This window comes from Lactuca saligna, chromosome 1 (assembly GCF_052625555.1).
Source record: "Lactuca saligna cultivar CGN05327 chromosome 1, ASM5262555v1, whole genome shotgun sequence".
Taxonomy (NCBI): domain Eukaryota; kingdom Viridiplantae; phylum Streptophyta; class Magnoliopsida; order Asterales; family Asteraceae; genus Lactuca; species Lactuca saligna.
Window position 1 is genome coordinate 54,629,320 of NC_136417.1, and position 20,218 is coordinate 54,649,537.

Sequence of the window (20,218 nt, forward strand, 5' to 3'; positions counted from 1 at the left end):
TTTTTTTTGTAAATTATGCAGCATATAATATGTTTTTTTTTTTTTTAGATTTCGACAACATACCATACCGATTTTGGGTACTAAAACCAGCTAAAAGTCAACTTCTATTGTGTGTACGTTACAAATAAAGAGACCGTGTGTATATTACAAATAAATGGAGCATCATCTACATTAATACATACACACATAACAAACATAAACATATGTTGTGATCATGTCAAAAGTGACCCATATTTTTGATCCCATTCATGTCTCTATTTCTTAGTCATAACGAAAATACACACAAACCACACACATCAGAACATACAAACATATACCACACACACATCATATATATATATATATATATATATATATATATATATATATATATATATATATATATATATATATATATATATATATATATATATTAACGAAGTATTTGATAATATTCTTTAGCATGTGGTTGCTAATTTAGAATAACTTATATAAAATCATGAAATTCTTTAGCATATGGTTGCTAATAAGAGTGATGAAAGGATTGTATACCACATTACATAAGATCACGTTGGTGCGATTACATACATGAAATTACTCTGCGATTTGCTATATTCAATCCCAACCAGGCTAGTTGGGATTGAATATAGGAAACCGCAGAGTAATTTCATTTTTTTCGTTTATTATAATATACAATAACAAAATCTAATATAGTACAAAGAAAAAATAGTTACTGATTCTATTAGATAATATATTTTGGTTCAAGCTTTTTATAAAACAGGTGATATACAACATCCAAAATCAGTTGTCTGATCAAGAATACAAAAACCAAAAGACTTGTCCAAACTAATTTATAGATTTTAGAGACCAAAAGACTACCTTGTTCGATCTTCTATAATCCGATCTAATAAGAAACTCATGATGATTTAGGGTTTTCCATGAGCTCTTGAGTTGCACAAATTTATTTAAGGAGTAGCACCTTGACATACATACAATTGATATGTTGTCTCCTATCTTCTTTTCGGGAAATTTTTAGTTATAACACGTTGCCAGCTAACTAGTAGTTCTGCCTCTGATGTTGTGCATAAAAATCAAATATATATATATATATATATATATATATATATATATATATATATATATATATATATATATATATATATATATATATATAGATTTTACAATATGCTCCGTAGACTTTTCCGGTCTATATCCCAAACTCGTTTTTGCTTAATTTTTTTTTTTGGAAACGACAAATTTTATTATAGAAAGGAACCCTCCCCTAGCAAGGAACTAGAAGAGGGACCAGAATAAGAAAAACATACAAGTAAATGCAAAATTACAAGCCATGAAATGGAGATGATAACCATTCCTTCCAGCTATATATACCTTTATTTCCCCTATGTTTAACCCAATAGAAGGTCATGGCCTTAATACATTCCGTGACATTATGGACTGAAATACCCTATAATCTTTTGTTTCTAAAACGACATAAGTTCCACAGCATGCCATAGCAGATCACAACAAGTCGTTTCCGTTTCTTTTTATTCCTTCCCCATGCGCTAGCAAAGTGTATAAGATCACTGATGGTTTTTATAGACTCGTGTTCACTTGTAATACCACACCATCTCCAAATGCAGCTCCTGATCATGTTAGCAAGCGGACAATTGATCAACACATGGTCGGCACATTCAGAACTTCCAATACATAAGCTGCATAATGTTGAGTTGACCGGAATACCCCTCCTTTCCAATGCAGTAGCAGTTGGTATACGTTGTTGTACAGCTCTCCACACAAAAGAAATCACCTTAATCGGTACGACTTTACTCCATATAATCAAAGGGGCAACTGGGTTAATGGTTTTCAGCTTGTCTACAAGCTGTTGAATAATGCCCACCGAGAACCTACCATTCGCCGAAAGTTTACATCTCCACTGGTCTATTCCCGAGTTTAATTGAACATTACAGACATCTTTAATTAGGACTTTAACTTCAGAATCAAGCCCCCGAACAGCATGCCTAGCTTTCCACATCCAGTTTTGATTCAATCCGCCAATCCTATCTGATACAGTGCACCTTTTCTTTGATTCCAATTCAAATAAGTTGGGGTATTTTGATTTGATTTGAGGCTGCTGGGACCAAGCCAATGGTCATACCAAAACAAAGTATTGTTCCCTGACATGATCTTAATATTAAAAAGATCGTGGATCTCAATTCCAAGCTCACATAGAGATTTTTTGAAGCTGGCGATATTATTCCATACTCCACCGTACCTTTGTGAGGATAAATAATCGATCGGTTTATTCGCCAAATTATGTATACCGGATATTACCCTAGCCCACAAAGAATGTGTTTCATTGTTCAGCCTCCACCACCATTTCACGAGCAATCCAATGTTTAAAGCCTGTATGGATCCCACTCCAAGTCCCCCATCTTCTTTGGCTGCAAGGACCTTGTCCCAGGAAACCCAGTGAATTTTCTTTTTATCATCACAACCACCCCATAGGAAGGTACGTCTTATCTTCTCCATTTCTTCAATTACACCCACAGGAGCTTGGAATAAGGATAAAAATTAGGTAGGCAGGTTACCCATAACTGATTTGATTAATGTGAGCCTTCCACCAAACGATAGCGATTTAGCCTTCCATAAGGAAAGCTTAGACCGAAACTTCTTAATTATAGGCTTCCAATGTTTTATTAAATTCATGTTGGCACCAACCGGCACTCCGAGGTAGTCAAATGGAAGGTTTCCCGAAACGCACCGAGAAGATTAGCCCAGTTCGATGTTTCAGTTGGGTCAACTCCAATTCCTAATACTTTCGATTTATGAAAGTTAACTTTGAGACCCGAAGAAATGTGGAAACATCTAAGAATGCGTGCTAGGTTCTTTAGGTTTGATCTTGACCATTCCCCAATAAACAGAGCGTCATCCGCATAGAAGAGGTGAGACAAGATTGGACCATTACCCGAGATTTGAACTCCCTTAAAGATCCCTTTGTCACAAGCCGTCCTAAGGGCCACACTCAATCCTTCCATAGCGATAATGAACACGTAAGAAGAAAGAGGGTCACCTTGAAGAACTCCTTTAGAGATAGGGAATTCTTTTGTTGGCGACCCGTTGATGATTATCGATGCCCAGGACGAATTCAAGCATCCACGGATCCATGATCTCCATTTACTTCCAAAACCCATTTGTTCCATTGTTGAGTCTAGGTATTGCCAGTTCACCGAGTCGAATGCTTTATCGAAATCTACTTTAAAAAGAAGAATTTTTTTATGTGCTCTCTTAGCCCATGAGCACACCTCGTTAACCATAAGAGGACCATCGAGTATGCATCTTCCATCAACATAAGCAGACTGCACACCGCCTATCAGATCACCAATGACTCGCTTCAACCTGTTGGAAAGTAATTTGCTTATTATCTTGCTTAAGCACCCGATCAGACTAATCGGACAGTAGTCATTTAGAGAAAGAGGGTCCTTGATCTTGGGGATAAGAGTGATGAATGAAGAATTGCAACCCCGGGCAAGTGAGCCAGATTCCTCAAAATGCATCACAAACTTCATCACGTCATCTTTAATCGTGTCCCATAACTTTTTCATGAACTTGAAGGTGAATCCATCAGGTCCCGGGGCCTTTTCGCTACCACAGTCCCAAACCGCAACCTTTACTTCTTCAGGGGTAAAAGGGGACTCGATTCTAATAGCATCCATCATGGAAATTGATTTAAAGTTTGGGTTACTAAACTTGGGACGAACTAAGTGAGCATCCGTGAATTTGTCGTGGAAAAACCTGTATACTTCCTCCTTGATCTCATTAACCCCCGTCGTCCACCTCCCATTAATCATAAGACCATGAAGAAGACTCCTTTGATTCTTGCTGTTGATATACCCATGGAAAAACTTACTGTTCTCGTCTCCATCAATGGTCCATTTGATACGCGCTTTCTGTTTGAGATCGAGTGCCTTCAGGCGTTCCCACTGCGTTATCTTTTTTATTCCATCAGCCCATATTCTTTGTTCGTCTGAAGAGAGTGATCTAGATTCTGCAACCTTTTCAAGGTCTTTAACCACGTCCCATATACCGCTTACTTCCTGCCTTTCTTTTTGATCGCTATCTTTTCTCCACTTCTTAATTTTGTCTTTCAAGAATCTGAATTTGGCAGCCAGGTATGCATCAGGGGTCCCAAACCCTCTAAAACAATTCCAAGCATCACTAACCACTTGATCAAATCCCTCTTTAAGGAGCCACGAATTAAAGAACTTGAAAGGGATAGGCCCAAAATCAGCTTCAGCTTCACTAGACAAGAGGGTAATTGGACTATGATCAGAGAGCTCACAAGGATGAGTTGTTACGTAGCTAAGAGGGAACAATCGCAGATAATTAGGGCAAGTCAAGAATCTGTCCAGTTTACTTAATTTGGCATTGGCTCTACTCATGTATGTGAATCTTTCTCCACCCATGTTGTAATCTTTTAAATTAGCATCATGGATAAATCTGTTGAAATCAGAGGCACTATATGGACAAAATTGAGAGTTACATCTTTCCCCCGGGTCCCTTACCACGTTAAAATCTCCAAACACCACCCACGTTCCAGGTGTCCCGTTAATTATGTTAAGCAGTTCGAGCCAAACCTTCTTTTTCTATGATATTAAATGAGGACCATATACGTTAACAATATTCAAAATGATACTCTTAGAAGAGTCCTTGTATTTTCCGCAGACCACCAAGTAATGACGGTTCTTAATAACATCAAAATTTTGAAACACAGAAGTATCCCAAATTGAGATCATCCCACCAGAACGTCCCCTTGAATCAACACTAGCATAATCAAATGCATTCGAATCCCAGCACCCGTTAACATCAATACTTGAGGAGAACGATAGCTGCGTCTCCTGTAATCCAACAAAAGTCGCCTTGTGTTTCACTTTCAGCCTTCTAACCCAACAAGTCTTCATCACCTCGCCCATACCTCTCACATTCAACGATAGGAAATTCATTGTTTAGTGGAGTAGACTCCCATTCCACCTACAACTTCCGTTAAGATGGGGTTGTCGACCCCCATCTGGAAGCCAATTTCGGATCCAATCACCACCATTTGGATTATTTCGTTGGATGTGGTCTCACCGGACCCCTCGGACGATCCTGATAATACTGGATCTTTGTTGAGATCCAACGATTCGTTACCATTAGGAGAGTTAGGGTCTTGTGATTTTTGGATTGGGCAATTGTCTCTCGAAGATGCGTCACCATTTCTAGGGGAACGACTACCTCGTCTTCTTTTTCTCCGCTTACTTTTAGGCTCAGTGCAGCAACGTTCAAAATTGGGAGGCGAATTAGATATGGAGGCGTTGGAATTATTTGGGGCTGGTGAGGAACTCATGGATGGGTCGAAATTGACATTAAGCCCATTAGCATTTAGGGCCGAGTCCAAACCCACATCACCCGGGTCCATCCTAATTCTGCCGCCATCATTCTCAGTAGGCGATACAACATTCTTCACGTGGGGAATCCCAACTGACTCCCTTACAGACCCTTCGCTGACTTCATTCTGGGGGATTACACCATTAAGCTCAACCGATGCGTCTTTTGTGTTCCCGACAATCACCGGGGAATTACCAAACTCGGCATGCCTGTACGTCTTCTTCAACTGTGATTCTGGAGCTCTATCGGAACAGAATTCTCCTTCCTCTAGATCGTTGTCGTCCTCCGGGATCCAGGTTTCAGAGACCCCATCGTCTTCATTATCGGTTTCACTTTCCTCTGATTCCGACTCCTCTTCTACTTTATCGAATTGGCAAGGCTTGAAGGGAGACCAATCATCAGTGTACTTAACGACCCAACACTATAGACCACACCATCTACACCGATTTTAACTTCTTCGTTGATCCAATTCTTCATTGATGTGATAACACCCACCTTTCCCATGGATAGGTCTTTTCTATCAAAGATGCTTTCGAATGGAATAATAACCTTCCCAAATCTACTAGCAACCGTGGAAAAGTTTTTCGTATCCCAATATCTGAGAGGAACGCCTGTAATCTTTAGCCATGCTAGTCTTTCATATTGTACCTCCTTGTTCATGTCCATCGTCAACCACTTGAACCATTCATGTCACCTTGATCTGTCTTCTAAGAATTCACGAGCTTTCCTTAGACGAACCAAATTTAATACCTAGCTTAAGACCTCCAAGATACTTTATAGATTCATGCGAGAATGTGTGGTCTGGCAAGTTAGCTATGTGATCAAGACTGTGGGCTTCTCCTATCAGTAGGGTCTTTTTTGTCCATTCACTCATGGCAGTTTTGGCTTTAAGAAGTATAGGAGGGGAAGTACCATGTTGAACTACCTTAGTTCCTGCAGTCACCTGCGCAAAGGTTCTCGAATCCCTGTGTAACACCGTAAATTTCAAGACAAAATTTTCATTTAAAATAATCATTTTACTCTTAGAAACACTTGTTTAAAATCTTATTCATAGTCGATTTACAAAACATAACTCCATTTTCACTTGCATAGAAAACCAGGATCCTCCAAAATATGACTGTTTCTATGGTGTGCACAATCAAGCCGGTGCCGTCCCGTGATACTGAAAGAAACCTGTAAAACATCAAACAAAACGCTGTAAGCACGAAGCTTAGTGAGTTCCCCAAAATACCACACATAACACATATTAGCCACTCGAGGCTATAACTCTGTGGGTCCGTGCACCCAAACTCTGTGAACCCTCAGGTTCTAACTCTGGGAACCTTCCGGTTCCAACTCTATAAACATGCACAGCATAAATCACATAGAAATAATGCAGTACAATACATCACGTACATATAGCATACAAATACTCTAATCACATAACTCTGGTTACCTACTCAAGGTAAAGTATAGTGAGAAGACTCACCTGGCAAGCAGAAAGCAGATATCCCCACACTTGAATCTCGAACTCGCCACCGCCTAACACGTAAGGCAAATACTCTCATGAATATAACTCTCGAGGCTAGAATAAATCCTCTCATAACACCCTCTTATGGGTAAAAGACTATTTTACCTCTCTCTTGGCCCAAAGGCCACATCGCTGTCCAAACCCTAAAACTCAACGGCCAACCCTTGGTCGAAATCAAAGTCCTCAGTCTAGGTCAACCCTTGACTGACTCTACTCGCCGAGTCAACCCTGTGACTCGTCGAGTTCCCATAATCAGAACTTCCCCAATTCGCGACTCAACTCGTCGAGTCACCACGAGACTCGCCGAGTCCCACAACTCTGAGTCCACTCACACCCAACTCACCGAGTCATCCCTTGACTCACCGATTCTCGACTCAACCAGGAAATATTTGGGACTCTTCGTCAAGACTCGTCGAGTCCAAGAACAGACTCGCCGAGTCTACGGCTATCTTCAACCTACTCGCCGAGTTCCAGGCCATCTTCATCCAACTCGTCGAGTCCACCCATGTGACTCGCCGAGTACCGCCGGTCTAAATACATTCCGAAGCATTCCAGGCCATGCAACTGCTCCAAGACATAGATCTAGCCTCCTACCACTCATCCATCACGTAAAGTGGCAAACTTTACGTGAATCCAAAGAGATCTAAGCCGTTTGCACATTGGGGCTAGGGTTTGGGACATGCAAGCTTCACTAAACACTCCAACACAGGGACTTTCATGCTCTCTGATTCTTCTCCCTTCCAGATCTGAGGTAGCAACCTCAGATCTAACCTCTAGACTTCCCATTTCATCCATAGACAATTTCTCACAAACCCCAAAATGAAGAAACAACATAATCAACAGGTCAAAAACGAGATACTACCTCTAAGTGATGCCCCAACTGCAATGCAATTCGAATCCAAGCAAAGCCCCTTGCTCCAAGCCTTCAATCTTCCCAAAATTCCTTCAACCATTACTTCTCCAAGCTCCAATCCACTCAAAAATGGTGCTTCTCCGCGATTTAGGGTTTTCTGGGGCTCAAGGGGTGATAAAGAGGCTGGGAGGAAGACATAATGATCATTATATAAGGCTCAACCCCGAGAATTAGGGTTTTCTCCACTCAGCGCCTACTCGCCGAGTCCAATACACTGACTCGCCGAGTCGGCCACTTAACACGCGACCAAGTCGCGACTCTACTCGCCGAGTCCACACATGGACTCGCCGAGTCGCTCTTTCCTAATTTACTCTTTTAGCCCTTCAACTCTACTCTTGATATTTCAGGATGTTACACCCTGCTTCCGAATTTTGTCCCCGGAGTGACGTTCGATACCTTTGGTTTTCCACTGCATGTCTGTCTGCGATTGTATCTCTCTTTTTGATATTTGGCGAGGTTAGCGAGTAGGGTTACTCCACGGAATCTGACATCATTCATTTCCACTTCCATACCATGTGTGTCGTTCACACTAGCATATCGAATAAAAGCGAAGTTCTGATTACGTCGATTCTTCTTCCCACCGATATAGATGTCCGATATTTGCCCAAATGCGTCAAAGACTCCTTGCAAATCCATTTTACAGGTCCCATTTGGAATCCCGCGACGTAGAACGTGGAAGTATCAATCGTTTGTCTTTGTTTGCCTTGCCTGCAGAGCTTCAACCACCCGTCTCCGGTTGTTTCCACGAAACGACAACCACCCATTCGTCAGAAAAATGGAAGCTTAATTAACTTGTATCTAGAAGAGTAAAAATTGTTCAAACATGAATTCCGTTTTTGCTTAATTAAATGACACTTTTCTATGTAAATGTCTATTTACCCCTTGACTTTATAGTTTTGACTCTTTAATTGTTTTACTTACATTTTAGAATTCCTTTTATGACATTTAACATGACATTTAACGCCCTTTGGTAGTTTAAATATCAAACAAAGCTCTCCTAATTAGTTAAACCTATATAACTAAGTTGCATCTCTTATAAAACCTTTCTATATTAGTTTAATTATTAAGTAAACCCGTAAAATAGAATATTGTCATATTAATTTTTTTTTCTTATGTTATTTTACTTTGTCAAAACATTTAACTTGGACTTGAGAACCATGTAAATTAGTTTTTTGTTACTGTAACCGGAATAAAATTATCTATAGCATATTTATATCTTAATATTAAATAAACATAAAAACTTGGGACTGATAAAATTATTTACAAATTTTGGATTTTGTCGAACACTTGGTGTGTGTCATCAAAACGACTATCCCACGTTGATAACAAATGAACACTCTTTACTCAAATGAGAACGAAGATCTGATACCACTCACTGGTTGTTACCATTTTAATAATCAAAACCATTCCAAAATCGAATATAATAATTCATTTTGATGTAACCAATCCAAAAATCAGAATATATGAACCATATAATGTAATTCAAAATTGTCCAATAAAATTATTCGGTTATATATACATAAAGACCAACCAATTATTTGCTAAAACCCAAAAAGAATTCATTTCCCAACTTGAAAATATATAAAATTGAATCAAGCGGATTCTTACAATGAAAGTATTTCAACTTGCAATATTGTGTACATTTTATGTAAATTCAAGTTAATCAACACAATACTAGTAACAAGTATACATCTTACAACAAGAGTACTTGAACTTGAAAAAAAACATGTTATTTAGTGAAGTCATTAACATTAATGGGCGTTTGTTGTGGATGTGGTAACAAATTATTGGTAACTGGTAATTCATTTGTATTATATTATTACTCAATTGGATATTTGGATATATTAAAAGATTTTATGCTACAATACCATACGTTGGGCCTTAATTTGGGCCACGGTCAATTTGGGCTGATACGGTAGTTGCAAGTTGCAACCAAGCAACTCGGACCAGAAATTAACAAGTCCAGAATAAAGTTCCTTTATAATTGTTGCCAATTGGCAATTGCCATCTCCCTTGGGAGTTTGAGAAGTGAGTTTTCCTATTTATGCCATTTTTTTTTTTGACCGATTTATCTTAGGCTATCACACACAATTCTCTCTTCTCCTCTTTCACGGTGTGCCCAAGCTTAACACCATCCTGATGTGAAGGATAATCGTAGTACCCTTGGCATGACTTAAAATCCTAGCAACTATTAAGGTCGTGTAGGGGTCGGTTTTGGATCCAAACCGAAAATAATCGGTTTTTGGTTTTCAAAACTCAATAGGGTCGGTTTGATTTCTCGATTTTTAGAATCGGTTTTGGGGGTTTTCTGGTTTCTTGGTTCAACCCATATACTCAAGGGTTCTGGGTTTTAACCTATTTTTCAGAAATGCACAAAACTTCAACAGTAAAAAAATATATGAGTAAATTTTTATGCAATTACTCTGGACTTTCGTATGACCTACATTCTTCATAACCTTAACTTGTTATTTTTCATATGCATAACCTTAACACAAGCTAAAAAGTAATTAAAACCAATATAATGAATTAAAAATTAAAACCTTTGAATAGAAAACTGAAACATCAAAACCTATGCATTTATTTAGGATGAAGACCTGGGGTGTGCAACATTTAGGGTTGTTTTATTATTCTTTGTTTATATATATATATATATATATATATATATATATATATATATATATATATATATATATATATATATATATATATATATATATATATATATATATATATATATATATATATATATATAATGTAAATATCGGTTTTAATGAGTCGTTTTGTTGGTTTCATGTTTGGGTTGGTTTATTAGTTTGAATGAGTCGGTTTCTAGATGGAAACTGAAACCGAAACCGATTTTTTTGTTTTTAAAAATTTTAAGCCCTAACATTTAGTTTTGCTTCGGTTTCGGTTTCATCAGTTTTGATCGGTTTCTCGGTTTTTTGGTTCGAATTTGCTCACCCCTAACAACTATATAGTGATTCTAAATCCATCTCGTTTATATGGTGATGCTCCCCACAAGCATGTCTCACATCGGTTTATTTAGTACAACTCTAAGATATAGCCAATTATTCAATAAGTGGTTTATCAATCAATAATTTTCAATTATCAATCATCATCATCATCATTAGAGCTAACATAAAGATAATAATAATAATAATAATAATAATAATAATAATAATAATAATAATAATAATTGAGTCTTGATAGAACAAACGAACGGGTTTAATAATGATTTAAAATTAAATCTATTGGGTTAAAGTGAGCCACCAACATCTTTATTATTATTATTATTTTTTGAAAAATAATTTATAAATTAAAATATAGTTATAAAGCTATAGAGTAAATTACACGAATGGCCCCTATGGTTTAGGTTAATTTGCACGTTTGTTTCTAACTTATTTTTTTAACTCGAAAGATCCATATTGTTTCTTTTTGTTACGTGCTTGTTCCTACTGTTTGTTTTTGTTACACGTTTGGTCAAAGTTTTAACTAAAAAGATTATTATTTAAATAAGGAAAAATGGTGGGGTATGTAAGGTAAGGTGAGGGGCGGGGTTGGAGGTGTGTTTATTTAAATAAATTAAAAAATCAATGGCAAAATAATGTTTTTAGGTAAGACAGAGACCAAACATGTAACAAAAAACAAACTGTAGAGACCTTCCGAATTAAAAAAAATTAGGGACAAACATGCAAATTACCCAAAACCATCGGAGCCATTCGTGTAATTTACTCAAAACTATATTATAAAAATAATTATTTTATGATCTTGCATAAATTAATTTCGAAGGTTATAAGTGTAAGAATAAAAATGGTATAAAGATTCGTGATAAACCAATGACAAAATTAAGATAGTGACTAATTAATCTTAAAATAGGATTACCTATTTGATTTCTTTATTAAATATGACAATCTTTATCGATTATACTCAAACCACTCCCACGAAATTCATTGACAATTCACAACACAACAAAGAAAAAAAAAAAAAAAACAACAAAGAAAACAAAAAACTAATTCAATAATGCAGGCTTGGACGCTTTAGTGCCATTTTGCTAATTAGCTTTGAACACATCTCAAGCCTCCATTAATTTTCTTTCAAACGACCATTTTAGCACTCTGGTGTTTGCGTGTGGTCTCTTTTGGGATCCCTACAATAATCATATACCTTATAGTTCCTCTGAACCCAAAGCATCGCCACCACTTGCTGGCGGCTCAGCCCACCCGTCCTCGCCGGAGAACCAGACGGTGGCCGACACGACGCCGGTGAGTTATCAGCACAACCTCCTACCTTGAAATTGTTGTATCGACCATAAAAAGGCTGGTACCTATAATCAGCTTTATATCTACCATTTTCAGTCGCCCATGAAGATGCATCCCATATAGACCCGTATACATACATTGGCCTTAAAGGAAATGTCGCATCGCTTTTCCTCGGGTACCTTCTAATCGGCACATCATCCACAAAAAATCTGCATTCAATCCACTCGTTTACGTTATCTTTATATTTTCACAACCAATTTATTTGCATTTATGATCCGTTTAGTAGTGGGGCCCAGAAAGTTAAAATGATGATCGAATAAAATAAAATAACGTACATGATCTCAATGGGGCTCCATAAGATCGCGTAGTTATGGAAAGCGGTGGTCGGATCAAACCAGAGGTGAATCTTTTCTTCCCTTCCGATGATGTTTCCGTCGCCACTCCCTCTAATGTAGACGTTTGTCTGCAGCGTATATGGTTTTCCGGGTGTTGTACCAAGAAACTCGATGTCAACTTCATCGTGCTCCCCTGGATGAACCTCGCCATTTGAAAGCTGTGAAACAATTCAAGCATAAAGAGCAACCATTAAACCCTAGAAACAACACACAAAGCGAGAAGCTCATGCATGCATGCGGTTTATTTATGTGACAAGAAGAGATTGGGTTCTTACGTAAAATGAAGTAATGACACCTGCGGTGTAGCCAGGATGGAGCTTCATGGCTGTCCCGAAGTAGCCTGATTTGTATTGTCTGAGCGACCTGAAGCCACTTCCTGTAGACCTATCAAGCCAAAGGACGAGGGAGTTTTGGTCGAAGCGTTGGTGTTGAGGGCCCCATAAGTTTCTGTAGGCTTGGTTGAAGGGTACTGTTGTAATTTTGGAGCTTGGGTAAAAACCAGGTGAAGGTTGGGAGTTGCTTGAGGAAGAAGCAATAAAGATGAAAAGAAGAGGGAGGAGGAAATGCATCGTATGAGTGACAAATATGTGGTGATCTTTGTGGTACTATGGAAGTGAGTAGGAGGGAAAGGAAATAAAGGTAGGGTGTGTGAAGTATGGGCATATATGATGCTATAAATAGGAATACCGAATGTGAGTTAGGGCCCACTCATGTTAAATTGCAAATGGGTGAAGATATATACGGCTACTAAATTGCCCAAATATAGAACAATCAACTGCATAGGGCCCAAGTCTTTATATGCACTTTTAGAAGGACAGATATATGGATATGAATGATCATTGATAGTCAGGTTGAAATCGAATAAACTAGAGAGTTTGGTTGGTGAGGACTTGCTAAATTTAGTCGGTCATTTAGAAAATGTTTACGTAGTTTGCTTTACAGTTTCACGTGGTATTATACCGCTCATTATGATAGCATTTAAAAGGACAAATAAAAAAAATAATAAGACACCAAATTTACATGGTTTATAGGGTTAAACTCCATATCTAAACAATCTCCAAAAGTTGAATGTTGATCAACTAACCAATTGTTTAGGTGTGTTACCTCTTATAAATTAAATAGTGTAACCTAGGGATGAGAATTTGGCTCGAAAACCAGAACCGAACCGAACCGAACCAAATCGAATTAGACCCGAATAAGCAATTCGATTCGGTTTTCGGGTATCTATATAAGGTTTATTCGGTTTTCGGGTTATTCAGTCCGGGTTACCCGAATAAGGGCTTATTTGGTCTAAATGAACCGAACAAAATATGAAAAGTCACATTTTTTTCCACTTACACAATTGCTTATTCGGTCATGTGTTCTATCAATCGTTACCCAAAATACCCACATAATGTTTAATGTTTAACTTATATACTTATAGATAGTTTTTTAGGTGTTTTGGATATTTAATGTTTAGTGTTTAATATGTTTCTTAATAACTAAATCTTAAGATGGTGGTGGTTGGATTTTACATTTTATATATCAAGAATAGTTAATCCGTGTTATCCATGTTATTTGTGTTTATCATAAGCTACAAAAGTCATACAAAACACAATATTTATAATCACATTGCAAATGTTATTTGGGTTATTCGGGTTATTCGGCTCCTTAATCATCTTGTATATGTTATTTGGGTTATTCGGGCCGGAACCGAACCGAACCGAACCGAATAATACCCCAACCCAACCGAACCCGTATTGCTTATTTGGTTCGGTTTTCGGTTCATACAATTACCCTTATTCGGTTTTCGGTTTATTCGGGTTCAGGTCGATTCGGTTCGGTTCCGACCCGAATAACATCCCTAGTGTAACCTCCTCTCTATAGTTTGCAGAGGGAGCGAGCTCCACTTCAACTCTTAGTTATCATGATAAACATCTATATTAGATTCCTCATGCCAATGCTTTTCCTCAAGGACGACATGTAATCACCTATCAATTCTTTGGTAAAGTGGTATCTCATCTTAATGTGTTTCGTCAAATTGTGGAACGCAAAGGTTCTTTGCAAGATGAAATACATTTTGATTGTCATAATAAACAACGTAGTCTTTCTGTTTTACGTCCAACTCTGATAAGAAGTTCTTTACCCAAATAATCTAGTTGTCAATATCGATCTATAATGCCAATGTATTATGCTTCCATGGTTGATGAAACAATACTTTTTTGACGCATTTACATCCAACTAATTGTTGTACTCCCAATAGTGAAAACATGATATGTCGCGTTCTTCCTCTAATATGAACATCCACCAAAATATGTATATGCAAATCTTTCCATGATGGCTCATTTTCTTTTGAAACATAAGGCGACACCATAAGTTCCTTTCAAGTATATATATCAACCATTGATTACTTACCAATGCTCTTTCCTCGAATTGGACATACAATTACTAGAAACTCCTATTGTTCGAGAAACGTATGTCATCACATACATAACATACATCAAACTGCACAGTTCAGATGCATAATGAACTCTATATTAAATGTGCAACATCCAACTTATGCAAACTGATCATGCAAACAGCTTATGTGCTTGCCACTATCTTTCACTTTTATTAGTTTATGTTTATCTTATATGTTTAGCATTTTCCCTTTGTTGAATTAGTCCAGATAGTGGGTAGTTATCCAATTGAATTTCTATATTTCCTAGGTAGTGGTAAATCGGTTTCTTTTTTTGTTTAAGTTCTGTCATATATGGCTTTCCCTCTGTAATTTGTTGTTTAGTTAATGAAAACATACAATAGTGTGTGAATTGTGAGTTTTCCTTCATTGCTTTGTGGAATTCCATGGCTGTATACTAGGATGATTGTATTCTGAAGGTTAACAAAGTGGTATTAGAGCCTTGTAAATGACTGGACTTCAAGTCGTTGGTAGCGTTAAGAAGTTGGACAACCAAAACTTCAGCACATGGTCTACTTGTATCATGTCATACATGCAAGGGAAAGATCTATGGGAAGTTATGAAAGGGGCTGAAACTAGGCAACTGGAGGCAGACGATAATAACGGGATCTTACATAAGTGGAAGATCAAGGCTGACAAATCCATGTTCTTCTTAAAAACAACTGTTGAAGAAGATGTACTTGAGGATATCAGAGACGTGTCAACCCTAAAACAAGCATGGGATACATCATCAGACTTGTTCCCAAAGAAGATGATACGAAGTTGCAAATTCTTGAGAATAAACTCCTATCTATGTCTCAAAGAGATACGGAAATTCTGCAATATTTTCACAAGGTTAAGGCTACGTGTAGAGAGATTATGGAGCTTGATACATAATCTGAAATTAGTGAAACAATAATTAAAAGAATAATTATTCATGGGCTGAAACCAGAGTTTAGAAGTTTCGTCACAGTGATTCAAGGTTGGGACACCCAACCTTCCCATGTTCAATTCGGGAATCTTTTGGCTAGACATGAAGCTTTAACGAAACAGATTAGAGGAGAAACAATCAAGGATGATGGATAAGCTTTGTATACAGAAAAAGGAAATGGAAAATACTGATCATCAGGTAACCAATGGTATTGAAAAGGCATAGACATAAATAAACGTCATGAAAAGGAAAAGAAGACCTACAATCATGAGAAATAGGAGCCATATGAGGAAAGACCAAAGAATCACCGCCAAAGTAAAAAAGGAATGTTGCAACGTCACAAGAAGAAGAAGTGTGAGATGCAGAAGCAATGTATGCACAAGTTGAAGATATTGATGATGCCTTAGCACTCACAACAACCATCGAAAATAATCTAAACCGTTTTGATGAATGAATTGTTGATTATGGTAGTTCTAATCATATGATAGGGGAACATAAGAAGCTCCAACACCTAGTTAGCTATAGAGGTGGTAGAGTAGTTGTAATCGATGATAAATCCAAACTTCTAATTACACATGTTGGTGAGGTGGTCTTTTGTCTAGAAGACAACAACAAAGAACTAACACTCGAACGTGTGTACTATGTCCTAGGTATGAAGAAGAACCTTCTCTTAGTTTCACAACTAGCTTCCAATGATCATTGTTTTTTGTTTGGACAAGATGATGTTAAGATTTTCAAAGAGTTTGAGACTCCATCAAAACCCATCTTGAAAGGAAGACGATCAGATTCTATTTATGTAATCTCATTAGAAACGTCTTATGTGGAGAAAATAAAAAGAAATCAAAATATAAACTTGTGGCATATGAGGTTGAGTCACGTGAGCTATGAGAAGCCTGATTTGTTGATGAAGATGCATATGGTTAAAGGTCTCCCAAAGCTTGAAGTCAGAAAAGATGTGTGTGTCGGATTCCAATTTGGTAAAGCTCATCATCAACCATTTTGCAAATCAGAGTACAAATCCAAAGCACCATTAAAGCTTGAATACTCCGATGTGATCAGACCAGTTAAGAAACCTTCTGTCAAAGGTATGAAGTACATAATAACATTCATAGATGACTTTTCAAGATATGTTTGGGAGTATTTCATACTTGAAGAGTATGAAACTTTCTCCAAATTCAAGGAGTTTAGAGTGGAAGCTGAAATAGAAACAAAACACAACATTGGTTATCTTCGATATGATAATGGAGGAGAGTATCTCGCAACAAAATTTAGTGAGTATATGAAAACACATAAAATCAAACGCCAGTTGACTTGCTCAAATACCCCAAAACAAAATAGGATATCTAAGAGGAAGAATAGACATTGGGGGTGAGATTTGTAAAAGCATAGTGCATAACAAATTTTTTTAGGAAGTATTGGGCATAAGCTAGGAAAACAACCATATATGTGATTAATAGGATTCCACAAAAAAATCTTGATTATGCATCACCATTTAAGAAACTCTTAGATATTAAGCCTAATGTAAGTCATCTACGTGTATTTGGTTGTGTGTGTTATGTGTTTATACCCAACCATTTGCAAAGTAAAATGGAAAAGAAAGCCATTCATTACATATTTGTGGGGTATGATAAAAAGTTAAAGGGTTGGAGATGTTGTGATCCTAATTCTGGAAGGTGTTATGTCTTAGGGAATTTCGTTTGTGATGAAAATTCTTCATGGTGCTTAGAAAAGCATGAGGTTCTTCCTGACTCTAAACTCCTTAAAGAAGAAATGGAGTCATCAAAAGTGAGATTAGATTCAGAAGGAAGTAATGTGGTAATTGATAATGATGATGTTCATGTTCAAGATCATTCACTGGTGCAATCAAATGAAGCGGTTAATAATGATAGCAACAATGAGGCTAAAAAATCCAGAAGATCATCAAGAGCCAGGAAGCCAAACCCCCGATATGCCAATGTTGTAATAGTTGAAGAATTAGAAACTGAACCATATACATATAATCAACCTGCAACCAAAGAAGGGTGGGCCTTGGTAATGAAAGAAGAATATGATGCCCTCATTTACAACTAGACGTGGGGCTTGGTTCCAAAACCAAATGATGTGAAGCCTATTTCATGCAAGTGGGTATTTAAGATAAAACGTAATGCAAATAAGGTTTTCCTTTGGGAATAGCTTTCTATTTTCGAACAGAAGGATTCAACTCCTTTGATGAAGAGCTGCCATTTGAAGACTCATTCAAGTAGCTTTCATAAGCATACCTGATTTCCTCTTGAGAAGACTCCCCTGATTGATAAGGTTTTCCTTTGCCTTTGAGCCAATGTTTAATATTCTTCATGTCAGATTTCCCTTTGGTAAACGAAGCTTTAACTGATTGGTTCAAAAGATGATTGGGAAAATTCGGTTGTTTGGCTTTAAAAGGTTCATTTTTCTTCCTATTGACTTTCATATTTTTGAAACTTCATTTTGGAAACTTTGGTTTTGCATATGATTGATAATGATTTTGAAAAAGTTTATTATAGCCAACATTTGTTCGATTAAAAACTTGTTCATTTGAAAAACGTTTTTGTCTGTGAAACTGACTAAAATTTCTTTGTTTATATGCTTGAAAACCACTTCTTTGAAAATGATTTTGTGAAAACCTTTTTTTTATGATTAGGAACATAATTCCTTGGTTGTGGGTTTTTAACAAAACTTCAATTTCTTGGTTTTTGAACATTCGGTTTTAAATTTGGACTTGAGATATTTGAACTTCTTTTTGGAAAATCTTTTTATTTTAGAGCGGGTTTTTTATTGTTGGGTTTATTTTTAACAAAAGAATTTTCTTGAGAAAAGGTCTGTAAATGTTCAGTCTTTTCCTTTTCAAATGATTTTGTTTACAAAATATGTTGTTTCTTACGAGACTTTACATTTTGCCAATAAACCTTCTTTCGTGCTTTGATCGTCGAAATTCCATTTTCTTTTGAAATCTTTTTAATTTGTTATTTGAAACTTTGAGCATTTGAATTTGGTTTTTGAGAAAATGTTCCATTTGGTTGTTCGTTATCAAATGGTTTTTCACTTTTAACTTCCTAATTTCTTTTTGTTTTTTGTCTTTGAAAAGTGGATGATTTCTTATTAAGAGTATTTTCAACCATGCTTTGGTTTGAGAAAAATCCTTCTTTCAAAACTCCTTTATTATCTTCAACAACAATTTTGTTGATATCAGGTTTCACTCTAGTCACAATTTCCTGAGGTAACAAACACTTGATTTGGAAAGACAACATTATCTGTGCATTTGAAGTTGGGATAAACAACAGAGTTCGATTCGAGATAATATGGACCTTTTTCCTTCATTACCTTTTCGAAATTCTCTGTATCCTCTTACACTTGATCAACAACAACTCTTGGAATATTTTTTTCATTCAAAACATCTTCATCATCATCACTATCTATTTGACTATCTTTCTAACAGTCACACGGTTAGGGTCATGAACTTTCGAAGTAGAGGGTTGGTCAGATTCAACTTTAACCGAAGAATTATCAGAGATTTCTTTACCCATAGTCATTGAAGTGACATTAATGACAGATAATTGAGAACAATCAACAACTTCTTCCTCTTCAATTTCACTGATATTATCAGAATCAATCTTCGATATCATCAAAATTGTTTTGAGAGTCAGAAGTCGAATTCTCAGTCTTTTTTCAAAATTTTTATTTGTTTGTTTTTGGTCAAGGTCTCATTCACAATATTAAAAAGATCTTTATCATTCAAACATTCATTTATATTAACAATACCATATGCATATCTATCATTTAGGACCTTGTCAAACTCAAAGATCTTTTTCTCACAGTCATAGGAAGTCACATCTATTTTCTCCTTTTCGAAAGTTAAAAAGGTAAAAGTTTCCTATGATTTTCTTTGCTTATGTCTGAAGAATGATATAAATCAGTTAATTTTGCATATAATCTTTTCGCAGAATTACAGTAGATATTTCGTGGTTTTAACAAAATCTGATTGTCCAAAATCAAATTTTCTCTATCATAATTAACATTCATAAGATGTAACTCTTAATTATCTATCCTAGACTTCTTTGATTCCAAATTCATCTGTGTTTATAGCAGTAATGATTTTGACTTTTCAGCATCACTATTAACAAAAATACGAAAATCATTAACATATGTAATAGCTTCATCAAAATCAGATAAAATCAAATTATATGAACTAGAAATATTAAAGGATTCGAGAAGAGAACGTACCTTTGAAGTCATTGGAGACTTGTGAGCTGTGGTAGAAACAAAACATATTCCACTAACATTCTCCTCTTACTCTCTTCCCTCTTCGTACTTCGCGTACACAAAAGATGAGAATAACAAGTCATCATGTTCATATTGAAGTTCACCATTGTTGTACG

At 36.6% G+C, this 20,218-nt stretch overlaps 1 protein-coding gene across 1 annotated transcript; it reads right to left on the reverse strand.

The window, feature by feature from the left end:
- Positions 1–11,731: 11,731 nt before the first annotated feature.
- Positions 11,732–13,139, reverse strand: XTH31 (xyloglucan endo-transglycosylase-related 8). The gene is made up of 3 exons (XM_078985028.1): positions 12,756–13,139; positions 12,421–12,638; positions 11,732–12,294 (listed from the first exon to the last, which is right to left on the reverse strand). The coding sequence occupies exons 1-3, from the start codon at positions 13,047–13,049 to the stop codon at positions 11,934–11,936; spliced, it is 873 nt and encodes a 290-aa protein (XP_078841154.1). The 5' UTR covers positions 13,050–13,139; the 3' UTR covers positions 11,732–11,933.
- Between the last annotated feature and the right edge of the window lie 7,079 nt (positions 13,140–20,218).

Coding starts and splice junctions, on each gene's coding strand:
- XTH31 (XM_078985028.1), bottom strand. CDS start 13,049: ATGCATTTCCTCCTCCCTCTTCTTTTCATCTTTATTGCTTCTTCCTCA. Junction 12,639..12,755: donor GTGTCATTACTTCATTTTAC/GTAAGAACCCAA, acceptor ATTGTTTCACAG/CTTTCAAATGGCGAGGTTCA. Junction 12,295..12,420: donor TGGAGCCCCATTGAGATCAT/GTACGTTATTTT, acceptor GATTGAATGCAG/ATTTTTTGTGGATGATGTGC.